This window comes from Amphiura filiformis, chromosome 10 (genome assembly GCF_039555335.1).
Source record: "Amphiura filiformis chromosome 10, Afil_fr2py, whole genome shotgun sequence".
NCBI lineage: Eukaryota > Metazoa > Echinodermata > Ophiuroidea > Amphilepidida > Amphiuridae > Amphiura > Amphiura filiformis.
In genome coordinates, this window is record NC_092637.1 from 2676359 (window position 1) to 2694196 (window position 17838).

Consider the following 17838-nt stretch of genomic DNA (forward strand, 5'->3'; position numbering starts at 1 on the left):
AAAATTACAAAGTAACTATTGTAGGCAGATTCCTGAATAAATGTATTTTCGAAACAGGTTTTTTGCTCCCATAATAAAACATAAGTATCATGCTAACAATTAACGAAACATAATTATTCGTTTAACATTTTTCTTCTTATTTTCCCAGTTTATAGCTCACAATAACTGCCAACAGTACATATTAGACCGTTGGTACCTGTATCATCAGGAATGGGAGGAACTACCGATGTCACACTTCGTCCTCCGTACAGCTCTCATATTTATACTTATGCCGCTTCTCTGTGTTATTTACATCATCTTTCCTCTTATGTGGGTTAAACGTTTTATGAAAATGCCGTAAGTTTTCTAACATTGTTATTTTAAACAGTAGACCATTGCATTGTTGTTTAAAACAATAGGCCATTACATTGTTGTTTTAAACAGTAGACCATTGCATTGTTGTTTTAAACAGTAGACCATTGCATTTTTGTTTAAAACAATAGACCATTGCATTGTTGTTTAAAACAATAGACCATTGCATTGTTGTTTTAAACAATAGACCATTACATTGTTGTTTTAAACAATAGACCATTGCATTGTTGTTTAAAACAATAGACCATTGCATTGTTATTTTAAACAATAGATCATTGCATTGTTATTTAAAACAGTAGACCATTACATTGTTGTTTAAAACAATAGACCATTTCAGTATATTCCAAAAAGCCTTTGCTTTGCAAATTTTATCCTAACTATGGCATCGTCAATGCGCACATACTTACTGAGCAGTTCAACTGTTCAATGTGCGTAGTCGACTCGCAAAGGGTTCTAGGAATATTATCGAAAAGGTCAATAGTATATGCACAGCAGCTGAAAGGAGTATCCCAGCAAGCATTGCAGTATAACTGCATGCTCCATAGTAAATGTATACAAAATATAAACAAAGGCCTCTTAGATATTGAGAGCTATGGATAGTTTCACAATACCTTAGGGGTCATATTTTTGCAAACAAAAGTCTTAACCTCCCCTGATTTAAGTCACTATTGAAAGTGAGGGATTTTGTGTACATTTTCTATTAATGGTACCGCAAAGCATAATGGGATACTCCCTTCAGCTGCTGTGATAATATGCTTGCCATGGTACGGTACAAGGTGTCATTTGGATATTGATGAGATAACAACATTATATAACACCTAAGCGAGGTTGAATGGACAATTGAATGAATTGTTTTTGATTGAAGGATTATAGGATCACGTGTTATTCAATAAATAATCCATTGCTTGCGTCATATACATCTTGTATTCTGGATCCATTCAGCGTGAATCTTCAGTTTCGTTCTATTGTACGGGGACAATCATTGTACACATGCCATGAAGCTTAGCCGTGACTAAACTCTGTTCTAGTGAAAGATGAAAATGTCTCATTCAACTGTCCATTCAACAACATTAATTTTCACCTGATTAACATTCATTATTTGTATATTAATATTAACTTAAAGTTCAGTGCCAAGAAAATACTTTTTGCACTTTTCTGACAATAATCTTTACCGCGGTCGACAGATTACGTTTACATACCCAATGTGCAGAAATCCATACACCCCTACGGACGACGTGACTTTCAAACACAGGGTTGTAGGTTTCAAATGCATAGACTTCACCCATCCAGGTAACCCGATTTGAAATTCACACTCCGAATATTAGGGTGAACAGAATGAGCTATTGTGATATTCCAATTGAAATCCATGCATCCCTATGGAAGACATAACCGTAATCTCCCACACAGGCTGAATGAGCGACTCCATTTGAATTCTACAACCCCTGTGTGGCAGATTAAGGTATACCATAGGGAGAGTATGGATTTGAACCGAACTAGCTCATTATGTTGTTAGTTGGAGGGCGACGCACCCAAAATCAGTGCGCCAAAATATAACAGAATATTCCGTCATGAGAAACCAGATGAACACTAACTTGCAATAAATGGCTTTGGCTCCCAAAACGTTGTACATCGCTATGTTAATCAAAATGTAGATCAATATTATGTTATGCTAAACACCTTTCCCTATTTTGTGTGCACAAGGTCGTTTCTATACAGGTGTATGAACATGAAAAGGGTTTATCGCACGAGAATCGTGCGGGCTAAATATCACATTAGTGTACATAGGGAATGTAACGTTTCAATTTCTTTACAGTTTTGTCCGTTTCGTCTTGCAAGAAGCCTCTCGGTTCGCTTTCTTGGTGTTTGTTCTATACATCACACTTCCACCATTAGGCTCAACCTCAGCGACGGTAAAACAAATTTCAAACATCCCTTGGAAATTATCGACTTTTCTTAAATATAATATTCTTATTCATCATGCTCACGATTTTTAGTTTTCATAGACTTTTTGAGTAGATTAAGGAATCGGAACTGACATATTGACATACCGTACAGGTTCGCCTTAAAGGCGCATATAGGCTCCTTTGCCTTAGGGTAAATTTCATGTATAAATAGAGAGCTCCCTCCTAAAATACTCATATTTGCTGCCCTCATTTGCTGGTGGGATTTTTACGGGTGGGCACTTTGAGTGTATGCCTAAATTCTAGTTATTTCAAGGTAGCCCATGCGCCATTAGACGAATCTTTACGGTAATAATACTTAAACTTAAAACCGTGAGTTATGTATCGGAATCACTCTAAACTATAGAATAGCAGAGAATGCCAAATTGTGTATTGTTTTCTCAAGTAAGTGTATTCTTCAAAAATCAATCAACTTTTGTCACTCTCTCTTTACTGTTGATGCTAGGTCACGACACACGTCACACAATGTTATGTAACACTATGGACCACAATGGCCTCATCCCTATGGCATAGCTCAGTAACCTCAATTAAACACTCATAGTGCGAAATTTGACCTCAAGTTGCAGAGTATGAGTTTTTGCACCCAAGGTCATTCAATGAATACAAACATGTATTAGGGTTAAAAAACTGTGCCCTGATAGATGGACATGTTGTGGATCCTAGTGTATAAGATGTACAGCAATTCACACCATGCAATCTCCTCAATCACAAGCACTACATGATTCTCTTAACTTTTTTCCAGTTTTGTTTGCTTCGTCTTACAAATGTCCTCTCGAATAGCCTTCTTGTTAATCTTGTTATACTCAACTATACAATCAGCATCAGATAAAAAGGTGATTATTAAATAAAATTCAAAATAGGCATTTTTCACGACCACTGCGCATGTGTGGGTTCCAATCAAGTGCTGTGCTGCAAACAGTTGGACTGCTGCCCTCATTCGTCAACCATGTTCAGTCTGAAACATAAAATGTGCACTGCACATTGTGCAGTGTAAACGTGTAATGGAGTTAGTCTACTGCATCTTTATTATATTATTGCACATGCGCAGTTAAGCAGGAGTTTTGCTTTGAAAAGAATCTGCGCATGTGTAGTAATATTCGTTTTCCATTTTCCACACATGCGCAGTTTCTTGCGAGCCTTACCCTATTATTGTTATTGACACGGGTCGTGAATACTGTCTTTCTTTCTGTATACTAGTATATCTGTAGCTTTGTGTAATATCCCTGCCTTTTCTTTCCTAATTTTCTTTCAGATTTGTACGCTTCGTTTTATCAATGGCTTCTCGCTTATTTTTTTTGGCGTTGCTAATGTACAATACCATACATTCAGCAGGGCCGGATCTCCCGCCGGTGACTATTTTTTTTCCTTTTAAAATGTTTGCGTGACAATTATTGCGTGACAATTCATGTCAGCGTGACATAGTTTTAAGTGATGTGCTCATGGCAAACTAAATCGTTAGCTAACCAGACTAACAATATACATTCATACATTACTGAACCATCAAACATAACTCATTTGCGCGGAAGAACTGTAGATCATGAGATTGGGGGATTTTTTTTAAAATTCTGTGATTGATCCATCGCGCAAGAAGGCGTGCGGAACTTTGTTCACAGATTAAGCTGAAGTGATTGCGTATAGCTACTGTGCAGTGGTGGAAGATGTTTAAGATATTGCGTGGGATTGCTTAATTTGTATGGTTTTTTTTCTTCTTCTTCTTTCTTCTTCTTCTTCTTCAATTTTCCCCTTCATTAGGCCTATACGTTCTCTCTTTTTTTCTTTCTTTCTGTTCTTTTTTTTTTTGCGTTTAATTGCACCCCATTATTAAAGAATGAGCGGATTTTTTACGAAAAATTCCGAAAATTACCGAGGGCTATAACTTTGGACCCGAACATGCTAGAGATGTGGAACAAAGGTTAAAATGAGTATTTTGTACGTCGCTTTCATGTTCTGCACATAACTAAATTTGACCATAAATCATTTCATCTCACAGAGTATTCATCATAATTCGCGTGACATTTCATATTATGTTATTTTAAATTCGCATTTTTATAACTTCAAATCACAATATAAATCATTTTATCTCACATAGTCTTCATCAAAACTCTCATAACATTTCATATTATATCATTTTAAATTCGCATTTTTTTTTTAATTTCAAATTATTTCATAATGAAAATTATTCCATAAATGATAACACTAAACGGCATTCATAGTAACTGATAATTACCTACTAACTTTACTACTTGAATGTGTTTGAGTATGCCTATACTTTGCCTGAAAAAATGGACTGAATAAGGTCGTCAAAACATATATTTTGACTGCAAAATACTGTTAATTAAAGCAATATTGTAACAATTTCAAACAAAATAGATGGTTATATTTTCCATAAAATGGTATACTTCGCTACCAGATGTGTGCCTTTTTAGCTTTGAGCCGAACAAATGAAGAAGAACCAAGGAAAGAAATTCAGTTTAATTTGCTCGTCAAATGAAACACAAAATTATCCCTGTGGCTGAAATGAGTTCGCCCTCGTGAGGTCACACGATGTTTTCATGGGGGAGCCAATTGGATGCCTCGTTTGGTGTTAGGAGGGCCAATCATGGGTGTCCGTGCTCGGGGCTATCGGCGGCCATTTTGTTGGCTAGGGTCAATATAGACAGTCCGTCGATTGTTAATTAGATCGATCGGCTCAATGTTACGAACAGGCGTACGCGGGCAACGAGACTTTTCAGCTATATGCAATTTTGACCAAGATTTCGATTGTATGTATGAATTAAATCTCGTGTATTTCATTCATGTGTGAGATTTTACCACAAATACAACATCTAAGGCCTTGATTTTTGCAAGTATGTCAGTTAATTAAATTACTTTACCCTCGTGTGAACAAAATTTAGAATATCGTCCTCAGTATATGTTACAATATTGCTTTAACTTTGAAAGTGAATGCTTTTTACTGGTTTCTTGCATGCTTCTTTTGGACTTATTGAGATGTTATTTGAAATGATAGTGTTTGTTGTTTTTAAAGGAGTATTTCGTGATCCTAGCATCCTCTTTTTATCACATTTTTCAGTATATATCCACGAAAAAAGCTTATTTCCAAAATTTCAGTTGATTCCGATTTTGCGTTTGCGAGTTATGTATGATTATGTGTATTACACTGCTCCATAGACAATGTGTTGTAATTTCGTTCTGGTGCACCAGAACGAAAATAAAATTTGGCGATATTTTTGCCAAACGAATTAATCTGCAAGAAATATTTATTACATAAACATTATGTAGCCAGAGGTATCCAGTGGTGTAAAAATCTCAACTTTTTTTGGGTAAAGTAGGGGGATGAGGCTGTGGATCACGAAATGCCCCTTTAAAAGGTTATGTGAACAAGGGTTCAAATTAAAGCTTTTCTTCTCTTTATGGAAATAATCCATTTTTTTTTATTCAAAGTAAATGTCAACCATAGTTGCATTTTCACGCATGATTCTTATAATTGAAACTGAATCCCCGTTTATTAGTTTAATTTCAGGGTCACTGGTATTATTTGGAGGCCTAGCCCTGCCACTGTCATATTTTATCAAATGATACCATTTACAAAGAGGGGTGTGTGCAAAAACCTTTATATAGATCCCGGGTACGCAACGGAACCCTCGTGTGCGCAGCGCCAAGAATAAACCCAAACCCAATTTTGTATGTTTTAAACATGGGCCCTGGGCCCGCCCCTGGGGTACGCCCCTGGTTTAATCCTAACAAGAATTCAGGCTTTATTTTGAACCCTGAATATTAAATGCATGTTATATTTCATGTGCTTACACATTAAATGAAAACATTTGATATATCGTATTTGTCCTTCATGAATTCTGTCACTCTGCTATATCTATGCGAAATTAACTTTAAGGTATGCAATTTGAAGTGATTTGGTCTAAACAGATATGTGTAATAATTAAGCAAGTGTTGTATTATGCGTACGGTGGCTTTTAAAAGTTTGCCGACTTTGTTCAGAAATTTTTCTTCTTATTTGTTATCTTTGATTATCTGATTACAGTGAAATACTGGTGCTTAGTACAAGACGCCCCTATCTGCAATAGTTACCTTTTATACATTTGACAATGTTTGCATTCTATATTGTTTGCAAGTGATACACGGCAGCTATTGCAAATAGGGTTTTCTTCCACTTACCCCTCGCTCGTCGAAGATTCAGAATAATCAAAGTACAAAAAGAACTCCGACCACTACTCTGGGGATATGGTAGGCCCCCTACTAAAATACTTTTAGGCGATGAAAAACTGCTCATATTTACTGAGAATAAAGCCAAATGAACGTTTTACCAATTTTAACTTAAGTTGAATTATTTATTGTTTCCAATAAGATTGCGGCTTCTGGAGGTGAGGATGCGCCTACTAGAAGTCCGGAAGAGTATAACAAAGCGAGGATTGAACATTATCTCGAGTACCGGGGATGTCCTGCGCACATGGGCGTATGGCTCATCTATGTTTGGATCGTTGGTAAGTAATCATTATAATGTATAGGATAATGCCAAGAAGCGAAGCGACAAGGCCATTCGTATCCACGAATGTTCTAATCCGACTTAATATACACCTATAACGTCGCGCTGTTGTTTTGTCGCTCCATTATTTTCCACTATGAATGGACATTTGATATATCCATGTGAGACGTCTGTCCTAACCGTTAAATAGAGCACTTTTGGGTGCGTGGCCTCTATACTGATGCGTTTTAATGTTGATCCTGCCCAGAGTCATCCAGTACCTCTCAAAGGGCGTATCGGCAGAATTAACGCTTATGTTTAGGGTTTTGATTTAGATTCTGTTATTGATTGTTGATTTATTATAGTCAGTTATTAATTATTGATCAATCGTTCAAGTATCGATCGATCAATGAATCAATTATCAATAACCAATTATTGATGAACACCAAAATAGGTTAAGAAAAACTAGTTGAAGCGATCACGTTTCGTTGACGTAGGGTGGGATGCAGGTTACAATATAGTTATTAGGGTTAGGAATTGGGATTAGGGTTACGGTTCCAGATATAACTAAAGATAGCTTTTAAGGTTATATTTGAGATTACACTTACGCTCCTAGATTAGGGTTAGAAATAAGTGTTAGGTTATAGGATTTGGGATTAGAGCCTGGGATTAGGGTCACATTCCGTAGGCCTAAATAGATATATAGAATAGATAGGTATTAGGGTTAGGATTTGGGATTAGGGTTACGATTTCGAGTAGGATTGAAATAGGTTTTAGAGTTAGGATTTGGGATTAAGGTTAGGTTTTCGACTAGGATTGAAATAGGTTTTAGAGTTAGGATTTGGGATTACGTTTCCTGATTAGGACTGTAAATATAAGATTTGGAATTTAGGCTGTTGTAGAACATATTTTAAAATAAAACAGGAATTTCTTTTAAAATGTAAAGTTTGTTTGTGTTTGTCACAACAGGTATGACTTGGCGTGAATTGAAGGAGCTTTGGCGACAGGGATTTAAGGAGTACCTAGCTGAGGCTTTCAACTGGGTGGACATTATCCAACTAATATTCTATTGGATATCTCTCATTCTCAACTTTATCTCTTACTTGGCGGTAAGAAATCATATATACTTATTTAATACTAGTCATTATGTTTTAAAAATTAAACGTCACTATCAGTAATCTCCGCGAAAGCAAAACACTGTTTAAAAATATTTTAGGGATATTGATCGTTAAATTGTAGAATAATAGACCTTTTCAAATCGATTAATTCGATCTGAAAAGTGAGGATCGTTCTCTTAAACCAGAGATTGATGTGTAACAGAAGTACTTAAATCCGGGCATTATGTGAAAGATTGTGATTAACGCCAAAGTGCACAGTTTCTCAAAGAAAGGATTTATGTTGAATATATCCATATATTTTGTTTGTTTCCAGGCATTAAAGAAAATAAGATCGCCAGGATGGGAATCTTGGGATAGTTGTTCCGTAGATATAGATGAGGAGGATGGAGACGAGTAAGACTTTCTTTTATCGTTATATTTATATATCTTTTATTATAATTGTTGTGTATAACGTGACAAATTTGCAGAAACAATTCAAACACAGCCATGTCTCATGCCTACACCACGACGCAATTATGTGATCATCTACTCGGAATGGGCTGCAATGTTGGCAGGCCTTCTTATTTCAATTGGTTGTTTAGGTTACGGTTGTAACATAATTATTCGGTGAAATAGTGCAGTATTAGAGATGTCTAAGACAGCCGGTCAGCGACTGGGACTCCTCAGCAGAGCTTCGCCCTATATTCTACCTGGACAGATAGCAATCATTTACAAGGCCATGATACGATCAAAAATGGAATATGCCAGCATTGCTTGGACTGGTGCAACTCCCACCTCACTAGCTCAGCTCGACTTCATCCAAAATAGAGCTAAGCGTGTCATTGGTCTGCCAACAAATGAGTATGAAGATCATCGTATTCAGCCATTGAGCAACCGCATGGCAGTTGGAGCAGCCACCCTCTTCCATCGTATGTTTTACAAGGAGGCCCCTGAGTTATTATGCCAGCTGATGCCAGACATCCATGTCCATGACCCCAGGTTGCGACGGTCTGTGAGATCCCATGACCTAGCAGTGGAAGTCCCAAGATCAAACCTTGTCAGCCATGAAAGATAATTTCTACCATATACAGCCCAATTATGGAATTCTCTACCTGCCCAAATTCCAGCCATTAGATCGAGGGTCAGCTTCAGCAAGGAGGTTAATCGCTTTCTGGGTGCCTCGTCAGCAGCTTCTAAATGATTTTTTGTCTCTGCTGTTAATGCCCAGTTATGCCATGTCGTAAAAAAAAAAAGAGTGTAATAATTATAAAGTATTAAAGCATAATAATTATTATAAAGTAGGCTTAATATCATACAGTATTGGCATATTTAGCATAGATTATTAAAGTATATTATTATACAGTATTAAAGCATATTATTACAGTATTAAAGCATAATATACAGTATTAAAGCATAATAATATATATATCATACAGAACTGTTTTAAGTATTTCCCTTTTCACTCCAACTATATATTTCTCTGTGTTAAGACAAACAAAATGTTATTACACTTCATAGTGTTAATTCTTTCGCATTTTTTTTGTTCTTGATCTTTAAGGCTTGGAAGCGAAACTCACTTGTTTGTAGTGGAGGAAAAAGGACCGGAAGATCCTCGAGCCGTCCATGCCAAATTTGAATGTGAAGATCGTACTGATTGGAACCCATATGATCCACTCCTGGTCGCCGAGGGCTGCTTCGCCCTCGCCACTGTGTTAACTTTCTTGGGGGCTCTACGGGACACAGTTATTCTGAGCTTCGTGGGTCCGCTTCGAATCAGTCTTGGTGGTATGATTGTTGATATCATCAGGTTCTTTGTGATCTTCTTTTTCCTGTGGGTATCATTTAGCATTGGGTTGACGCAGTTGTACGAAACATTCTGCGTCCTGGAGGTTTTGAAATGTGAGGCAGGAGAAGACTGCCATCCAGCTTTTCTTTCGTAAGTGTATCATAGGCTATACACCTATCCGACTTCGCCATTACTGCGGTGTCCCCGATGTAAAACTGCGGTGTCCCGAGGTCGGGGGTTCCATCCATTATTTATTGTGTGCTATACAGAATTGTACCCGGGAATTGTACACAACAGTGATATTCAATACACAATCATGAGTATTGAATTACGAATTAAATCTCCCGCTCTGGTACATCTGTGTTGCCGTCAATAGAGGGCCAAATACAGTAAACGCTTCTCGGATTGGTGTATATCTAATCTACCCCGATTTAAAAAAAACCCAGCAGCATTAATATTTTGAGATTTCAAAAAAAAATGTCATCCTAAGTATTTTTGATTTTTGTTTGACAAAACCAAACGAACTTTTTATTCACTCTAATATTTCGTCCTGAAGGTCGGGGGACTTCATCGGGTATGACTGATATGGTCATCTGAACCACCTTCTAGGTATACGAGTTTAGGAACACCATCATTAGTAGTAAGATTGAGAGTGATATTTTAGCCTATACTCAAGATTCCAAATGCTTAGATCTATGTCAAGTCTTTAAATTTTATAACTGAAATTGTAAGAAAACATACAAAATTGCACTTTTTGACCCTAAAAACATGGCCAAATAGATTATTAAATCAATTTTTCCCATTTTTAGTCATTTTATGGACACTTTACTCGTTGCCGTCCCCATTTTATCTCTAACCCCTCCGGCTCCGCCATGCAGTTTTTAGTACTTAGCGGTTAGCGGTGTCCGACTCAGGTTGCAATGATGAGCAATACGTACATACGTAATCTTACGGGTAGACGAGATATTGTTGGTCGAAGCAGCTAAAAAAAAAACAATTTTCATTATCTAAATCAATATTTCATAAAATAACACTTTTAACAGTTTTATGTTTTGGAAAAGTTCATTCTACAAATCATATACTTTGAAAACTTGTTTAATATTTTATTGTGAATGAGTTATGTACGTTTTACAAAAGTGTTGTTGTTCCGCCCTCTTTACAACATAACTCAAGAACCACAGGACCTACAAAAGTATATCTGTGATATTTGAATTCTTCTACACACTCGCAATGAAATGATCAATGCAATTTTTTGCCAAAGCTCACTGCTATTCACAAGATGCTGTGAACTACCAAATCGCAACAGAAAAACAGTTGCTAACCTCAATTCTTCGTTCTTTCTACCTGTAGGTTTTACAGCACAATGGGTACATTGTTTTGGTCACTCTTTGACTTGGCCGATACAGAGGAGCTGGAAGTCGACCCATCGGCCGGAATGGTTTTCACAGAAGGCGTAGGGCTGTTCTTATATGCTGCGTACCTAGTCATAGCTGTTGTTGTTATGCTGAATGCTCTCATTGCTATGATGAGCAATACGTACACACGTGTGGAGGTAAGAGACGCTGATTGGTTCGATTCAAATCTTTGGCAACCTATAACGCCCAAAAGGTATGACTGCTTAGATTGGTCCTTCTTTCAGGCAAGCTACTGCCTAAATTAGTGCTTCAGACAGGCAGTTGACTGCCTAGCGTTTCAAAACAGGCAGTCAACTGCCTATAGTTCCAAATAAACATTCGACCGCCTAACGATTGCTTAAATAAAGTCCGTTTGAAGGCTTAGTGACTGTCTTGCGACTACTTAGAGTGCTTCAAAATGTAGCTTTACTTTTGTATGTACATCGTCAGTAAGCTTTGAAAAGATGACAGACTGCTTAAAGTTGGGGTTTTCTTTCTGAGTGTAAGCGTGGTAAACGGAACAGATTTGAAACTGTTTTTGAAGAAAGGAGAGGTTAATGAAAGTAACGCTGTTGTGGAAACTGTCATCTGTGGAAGTATTTTGTACGCACAGGATATACCAGTTGAAAGTTTAAAACGGACAATGCTTTAGATATTCGTCTGGCACTTAATGAGTGAAACCCTGACCCTGGCCCTGACCCTGAAAAGTGGATGTCAACATGGTGAGATGAATTCTACCCCAAGCCAACTTAATTAATAAGCGTATGTCGATATGTTAAGATAAATTATGACCCAAGATCACTTCCAGGAAATCCTGTCGACATGGTGAGACAGATAAATTATCTAAGTCCAATTCCCGAAAGGCGTATGTCAACATGGTGAGATAAAATGATTTTATTCAATTCCAGGAAAACGCTGAATTAGAATGGAAAGTTGAACGTACCAAACTTATGGTGGACTACATGGTCAACTGCCCAACAATGCCGCCGCCATTTAATCTCGTTCCGACGCCAAAGTCCTTTGTGAGACTCTTCACGCGGTGTTACAAATGTTGCTTTTTGAGGTCGTCAACGAAGAGGAAAAAGGTTCGTACACCACTCAAAAGATATTTATCATGTTACTTCTTTAAAATAATGTTGTAAATTACAACAACAAAAAAGCATTTCATAACTGACACAAGTCTATATTATTGACGTCATAAACATCTCAAAAAAGTATAAAAAAAATAATAAAAAAAATTCAAAAACGGGCTATTGTATTACAAATTTGTAAAATGCGTTGGAAGGAGAATTTATTTCTGCGCATTTTGACACCTCATATCATTTGATACGATAGCTCAGAAAAAAATAAAACACCTGTCACTTTAATGTAGTGAGGTCCAGATTTGAAAGTTGCGCTTACAACAATACAAAAACACTCAGATAATATTACACAGATTTCCTTCCATTATACTGACTACAAATAAATGGAATTTACTGCAACTTTCAAATCTTGGGTTACATATATTCAAATTATGTACGCTGTGACATCGATATTTAGTCAATTGCTACAAATGAGGTGTCAAAATGTGCAGAAATGAATTATGCTTTCAACACATTTTACAGATTTGTAATACAATAGCCCGTTTTTGAATAATAGCCATTATTTAAAGGGGGTAATTACTTTTTTTGAGATGTTTATTTATTAAATAGGCATTAATGAGGTATAGGAGGACCACCTGATGTGGAAAAATGTCACCTTTCCAGGTTATTACACTCAATAAACATGATATTACTTATTGTGTTCTAAACATACTCAATCTTTTTTCTTGTTACAGTTGGACAGAGAAAGAGATCGATCTGTCCGAGAAAAACAGTATAAGGTAAGATCTTTCTTTCTTCAATTTCTTCTTCTCGTTCATCTTCTTCTATTTCCTGTTCACCTTCTCCAGTATTGTCCTTCGTTGTTCTCCAGCAACATTTTCTTACTCTTATTCGTCTTGAATATTTAATTTTCTTTTATGTATCTCCTTGTCACGAGTAGCCTTTCTATCCGTTAATGTACCGTTACTGTAAGTCTATTTTTGAATCATGCTCTTAAATGAGTTGCCGTTTTATATGCTAATATATGCAACTTTGATATCAATATAGGTTTTCTGTTCATTGGCGCACCATTAATAAACTATATGTCCATGTAAGGAACTGTAATATCAATGTAGGTTTTCGTTTACACAAATACAGGCTCACCATTAATAAACTATATGCTAATATATGCAACTTTGATATCAATGTAGGTTTTCCGTTTACTGGCTCACCATTAATAAACTATATGCTAATATATGCAACTTTGATATCAATGTAGGTTTCCCGTTTACAGGCTCACCATTAATAAACTATATGCTAAAATATGCAACTATGATATCAATGTAGGTTTTCCGTTTACTGGCTCACCCTTAATAAACTATATGCTAATATATGCAACTTTGATATCAATGTAGGTTTTCAGTTTACTGGCTCACCATTGATAAACTAAATGCTAATATGTGCAACGTTGATATCAATGTAGGTTTTCCGTTTACAGGCTCACCATTGATAAACTATATGCTAATATATGCAACTCTGATATCAATGTAGGTTTTCCGTTTACAGGCTCACCATTAATAAACTATATGCTAATATATGCAACTTTGATATCAATGTAGGTTTCCCGTTTACTGGCTCACCATTAATAAACTATATGCTAATATATGAAACTTTGATATCAATGTAGGTTTTCCATTTACTGGCTCACAATTATTAAAAGTATATGCTAAATACGCAAATTGTTTTGATTTTACATTATTTTCATCTTATTATTTCCAGCTTTTCATTCAAAACCTGACTGACCGTTACATCAATGACTTGAAATCGCGTCAGCTGGATGACGACAGTGAACGCCTTTATATGGATTTGTCTACTTTGAAAGAAACACTAAGAATGATGAGGTAAAAACTGGTTACTTTTCGAAGTGTACCTACAAATATACTTTACAGGGACTTTCATGTTAAATACCACCAACTTCTATTATGCGGTTTTCAATCGAAGAGAACGTTAAATCACCATAACATAACAAGATTTTTTTTAATGACAAGCCAGCCAGTAAAAATGACGAATTTTTATTTTGTCAAATTGGACCACATTTTTGAAGAATTAATATAAGCAAATAGTCCCTTATCTGATTTCATGCCCCATCCAGCATACATTAGTAGTTTTCAACCTGTTTCCTGGGTTCGTATACTATTTTTTCTCACCTGTTTTCACATTCATAATCAATAACAAATATTAAAGCCATGATTTACATACACTTTTCATTTTGTTATTCAGCGAAAATGCTGAAATAAAGGTTTCTAGCCATTTTAAGCCGAAAAAGCGAGGCAATATGAAAAAAAAAATAACCGCATGCTATTTTGACCGTTCAACATGAAGTTCTAATGGGGAGTCAATGTGTGAATTCTGACATTATGGCAAAATGGCTGTGTTAACTTGACAAACACAACGAATGTGGCTGATTCTATTTGGCATTTAGGTGAAAGTTGGGACATGTGTAAACATTACAAATATGCCCCCTAACCCCCAAAAATCAAGTTTGAAAAAATTAACCAATTTCATCTTATAAGATCATACATTATGGCTTTAAGTTATACTGTAGTGCTGGGTAATATTAACTTTGCCTATCTTTTAATTGCAAATGCAGGAATCAAATGCGAGATATCCAATCCGCAAACACCAGAACGCACAAAAATGTTGAAGCTTGTGTACATGGTCTGAGCGATATGATGGAGCGGCAAAAGCGTCTAGAAGAGGAGCAGAAGAGACAGGGGGAACTACTTACGAATGCTCCACTACCGCCCAGTGGTTTGCCGTCACCACCGCCTGTTTCGCCACAACCTCCACGTCGCGAACCCGGCGAGAGCATCCGCCCGAAGAAGCGCAGCAGGTAGAATCGGAAAGGGGCGCGACATGGAGAACTTATCGCAGGCTTTGCGAATTACCGTGGATAGACAGCGAAGTATAATAAAGAAATTCTTTAGTTAATTAGTTAGTATTATTTATTTGAAAAAAATGTTGACCACTTTAATCTAAAGAATGTGAATTTCTTTACAATTTCAAACTGCATTTTTGAATGAAATTTGTCCATTATACTATTAAATTATTATTACTATTTGAAGCATTTCATTCAAGAGGTTGGTGCATTGTATTTATTGTGCACATCAATCAAAAGTTGCCATTTTTCATTTGCAATTAAGACCCATCATTGGGATTTTCACTAACTGACCATCTTATCCTATAGACAGGGGCACTATGACCCAAATGGGGAATGAGCTATCTAATATGGATTGGTTTGTACATGTTTGCAATATACACGAGCAACTTTTGGTGGTCCACTTTTGACAGTCTTTGAGTTATTGCAAATTTTGCTAGTGGCACTGTTTACTGAAATGAGGTAATACCATGCAAGGGGCACATGTATATTGGAATGAGGAATTAATTACTATATGTTAAAGACATTGTTGATTGGAGTAAGGTATTACCAAAAGGGCACTGTTTATTGGAATGAGGTACAGTAAAACCTCATTATAACGAAATCTGATACAAGAAAAACCCTGTTATAAAGAAGTATTTTTCCAGAACCAAGATACAAAATTCTTTGTTATTTATTGTTTTTACAACCCTGATATAATGAAATTTGGATATAAAGAACAAATTTCTCTGTCCCTGACAACTTCGTTATAATGAGTTTCCACTGTATTACCATGCAAGGGGCACATGTATATTGGAATGAAGAATTAATTACTATATGTTAAAGACATTGTTGATTGGAATAAGGTATTACCAAAAGGGCACTGTTTATTGGAATGAGATAGGGGTACTGTTTATTGGAATAAGGTATGTTAGGGGCACTGCTTTTGGAATGAGTTATTATTATCATTTTGCGTACAAAACTCTGATAAGAAGCTGCACTTTTTAGGGAATCTGAAATATTACATTTTACATTGACAAAGTAATTCCCCGGAGTAATTCATTCTGTAGGCATAAATGTAGGCTATAGTACAAAATAGAATAGCACTAAAATGCTGTTTTTGTTATGATTCAATGTACATTGTCCAGAGTATCAAATATCAATCTGCAAGAATCTTCATCTACAAGTTCAAGTGGAATTGCATGAAAGTGCAATAATATGATATACCTCCCTAGTCCATGTGATTGTGCTATTTATTATGCATTTATATACATAACTTATTATAGACTATAACCGTCTCAATTCAGGATCGGTCAAACTAAAGGTATACAATGGTATATAAGCATACAAATGTTCACATAATTATTATCCCGTTATTTGTCAGATACAAAAATGGTCATAACATTAGCCCCAAAATACACATCTATATCTATATTCAATTATAAGTTATCAACTTAAAAATATGAATATTATTGTGTAATTATATTTGTGTATTTGATGACTCAGAAATGTACAAAATTGTTGACCCTGTAATAAACATCTCATCCATAATGGGCTATTCCAGATGTATTCTGCACCCCCCCCCCCTATGGAAGACATTAAAAAAATTCAATTCCAGCTGTTATTGAGATGTGTTTAGAATTCCAGCAGTCATTTTTAGCAAAGATTCCGGCTGGAGGGTATGGAAGACATTGAGATTAGGTGAAACTCCGGCTGCTAAAATAAGCGAAAAAAAACAAGATTGGGGATTGTGAAAGGCCATGATGTGCCTATGGAAGACATTCACATTTCTTAATATTCCGGCTGGAAAATGGTCAAAAATGCTCCAATTCCAGCAGAATCTTCACTTATGATCACCATCTCGATTAACCTATGAAAGACATTTACTTGAATTCTGGCTGGAAACAAAAATGTTCTAATTCCAGCTGGAACCCTATGGAAGACATTTACATTTATGTGAATTCGACTGGCCATATTAGACATATTACCACAATTCCGGCAGTGTCTTCCATGGGGTTTTCCTGACATGTGAATTCCGACTGTCAATTTAGCCCCGAATTCCAGACGTGTCTTCCATAGGGGGGGGGGTGCGGAATACATCTGGAATAGCCCAATGTGACAGCATGCCCATATTGGTGCAGAATGCAGGGATAAACCGTATAATTTGCAAAAACAAATTTCCTGGAACAGCAGTTGGCCAGCTACGTTAAAAACTTGCATAAACCGTTGCAAATTAAAATGATTAGGCTATATCATTGTATGTACATAGTCATTATGTGTGCTGTAAAAGGAAATTATTTGAAATGTTATTATCTTAAAAATAACTCATAATATAAATGAATTGGACAAAACAGTATTTCATTTTGATGTTAACCACTGTAATGTCTATGTACGAACTGTGATCGTTTTCGAGGAACTGAGTATGCGATATTTTTGAAAAATTGTATTCATTTGACGAGGTAGACAGGCCGATACTCAGCACACACAAAACGTTTTGAAAAAATGTTTAAATGTCGGGTTATAAAAAGAGTAACATTTCTTGAAACATGTTGCAGAACATTGTAATATAATATTATCTTTAAATAACATTATGTTAGAATGGTTTGTCAACACTTAAGAGTTAGAATGTTTTGTCAACACTTAAGAGAAATGTTTTCGCTGAAACCAATTACCAAAACAAGTTTATAGCCTTTAAAAAGGAAATTTTGTGCTTGCTAGGCATCAGGTCTATAAAAATTGATACTGATTTTTATTTGGAAATGTTTTTATACGAATTCAATGGCACATAATGCAT

General features: G+C 36.1%; 1 protein-coding gene across 7 annotated transcripts in view; it reads left to right on the forward strand.

Annotated features, from left to right (window-relative positions):
- LOC140162414 (short transient receptor potential channel 1-like) overlaps positions 1–16069 on the forward strand; it is a 131254-nt gene extending 115185 nt beyond the window's left edge. For 5 of the 7 annotated variants that reach the window (XM_072185636.1, XM_072185641.1, XM_072185639.1 and 2 more), the window contains exons 7-17: positions 149–336; positions 3565–3661; positions 6673–6808; positions 7759–7898; positions 8221–8300; positions 9445–9822; positions 11023–11224; positions 11975–12151; positions 12883–12927; positions 13907–14028; positions 14778–16069. In XM_072185636.1, the coding sequence (XP_072041737.1) occupies positions 149–336; positions 3565–3661; positions 6673–6808; positions 7759–7898; positions 8221–8300; positions 9445–9822; positions 11023–11224; positions 11975–12151; positions 12883–12927; positions 13907–14028; positions 14778–15024 (1812 nt within the window). In that variant the 3' untranslated portion in view covers positions 15025–16069. Of the gene's footprint in view, positions 1–148; positions 337–2164; positions 2262–3054; positions 3146–3564; positions 3662–6672; positions 6809–7758; positions 7899–8220; positions 8301–9444; positions 9823–11022; positions 11225–11974; positions 12152–12882; positions 12928–13906; positions 14029–14777 lie in introns of all 7 variants that reach the window. The other 2 variants (XM_072185637.1, XM_072185638.1) reach the window with 2 other exon arrangements.
- The last annotated feature ends 1769 nt before the right edge of the window (positions 16070–17838 follow it).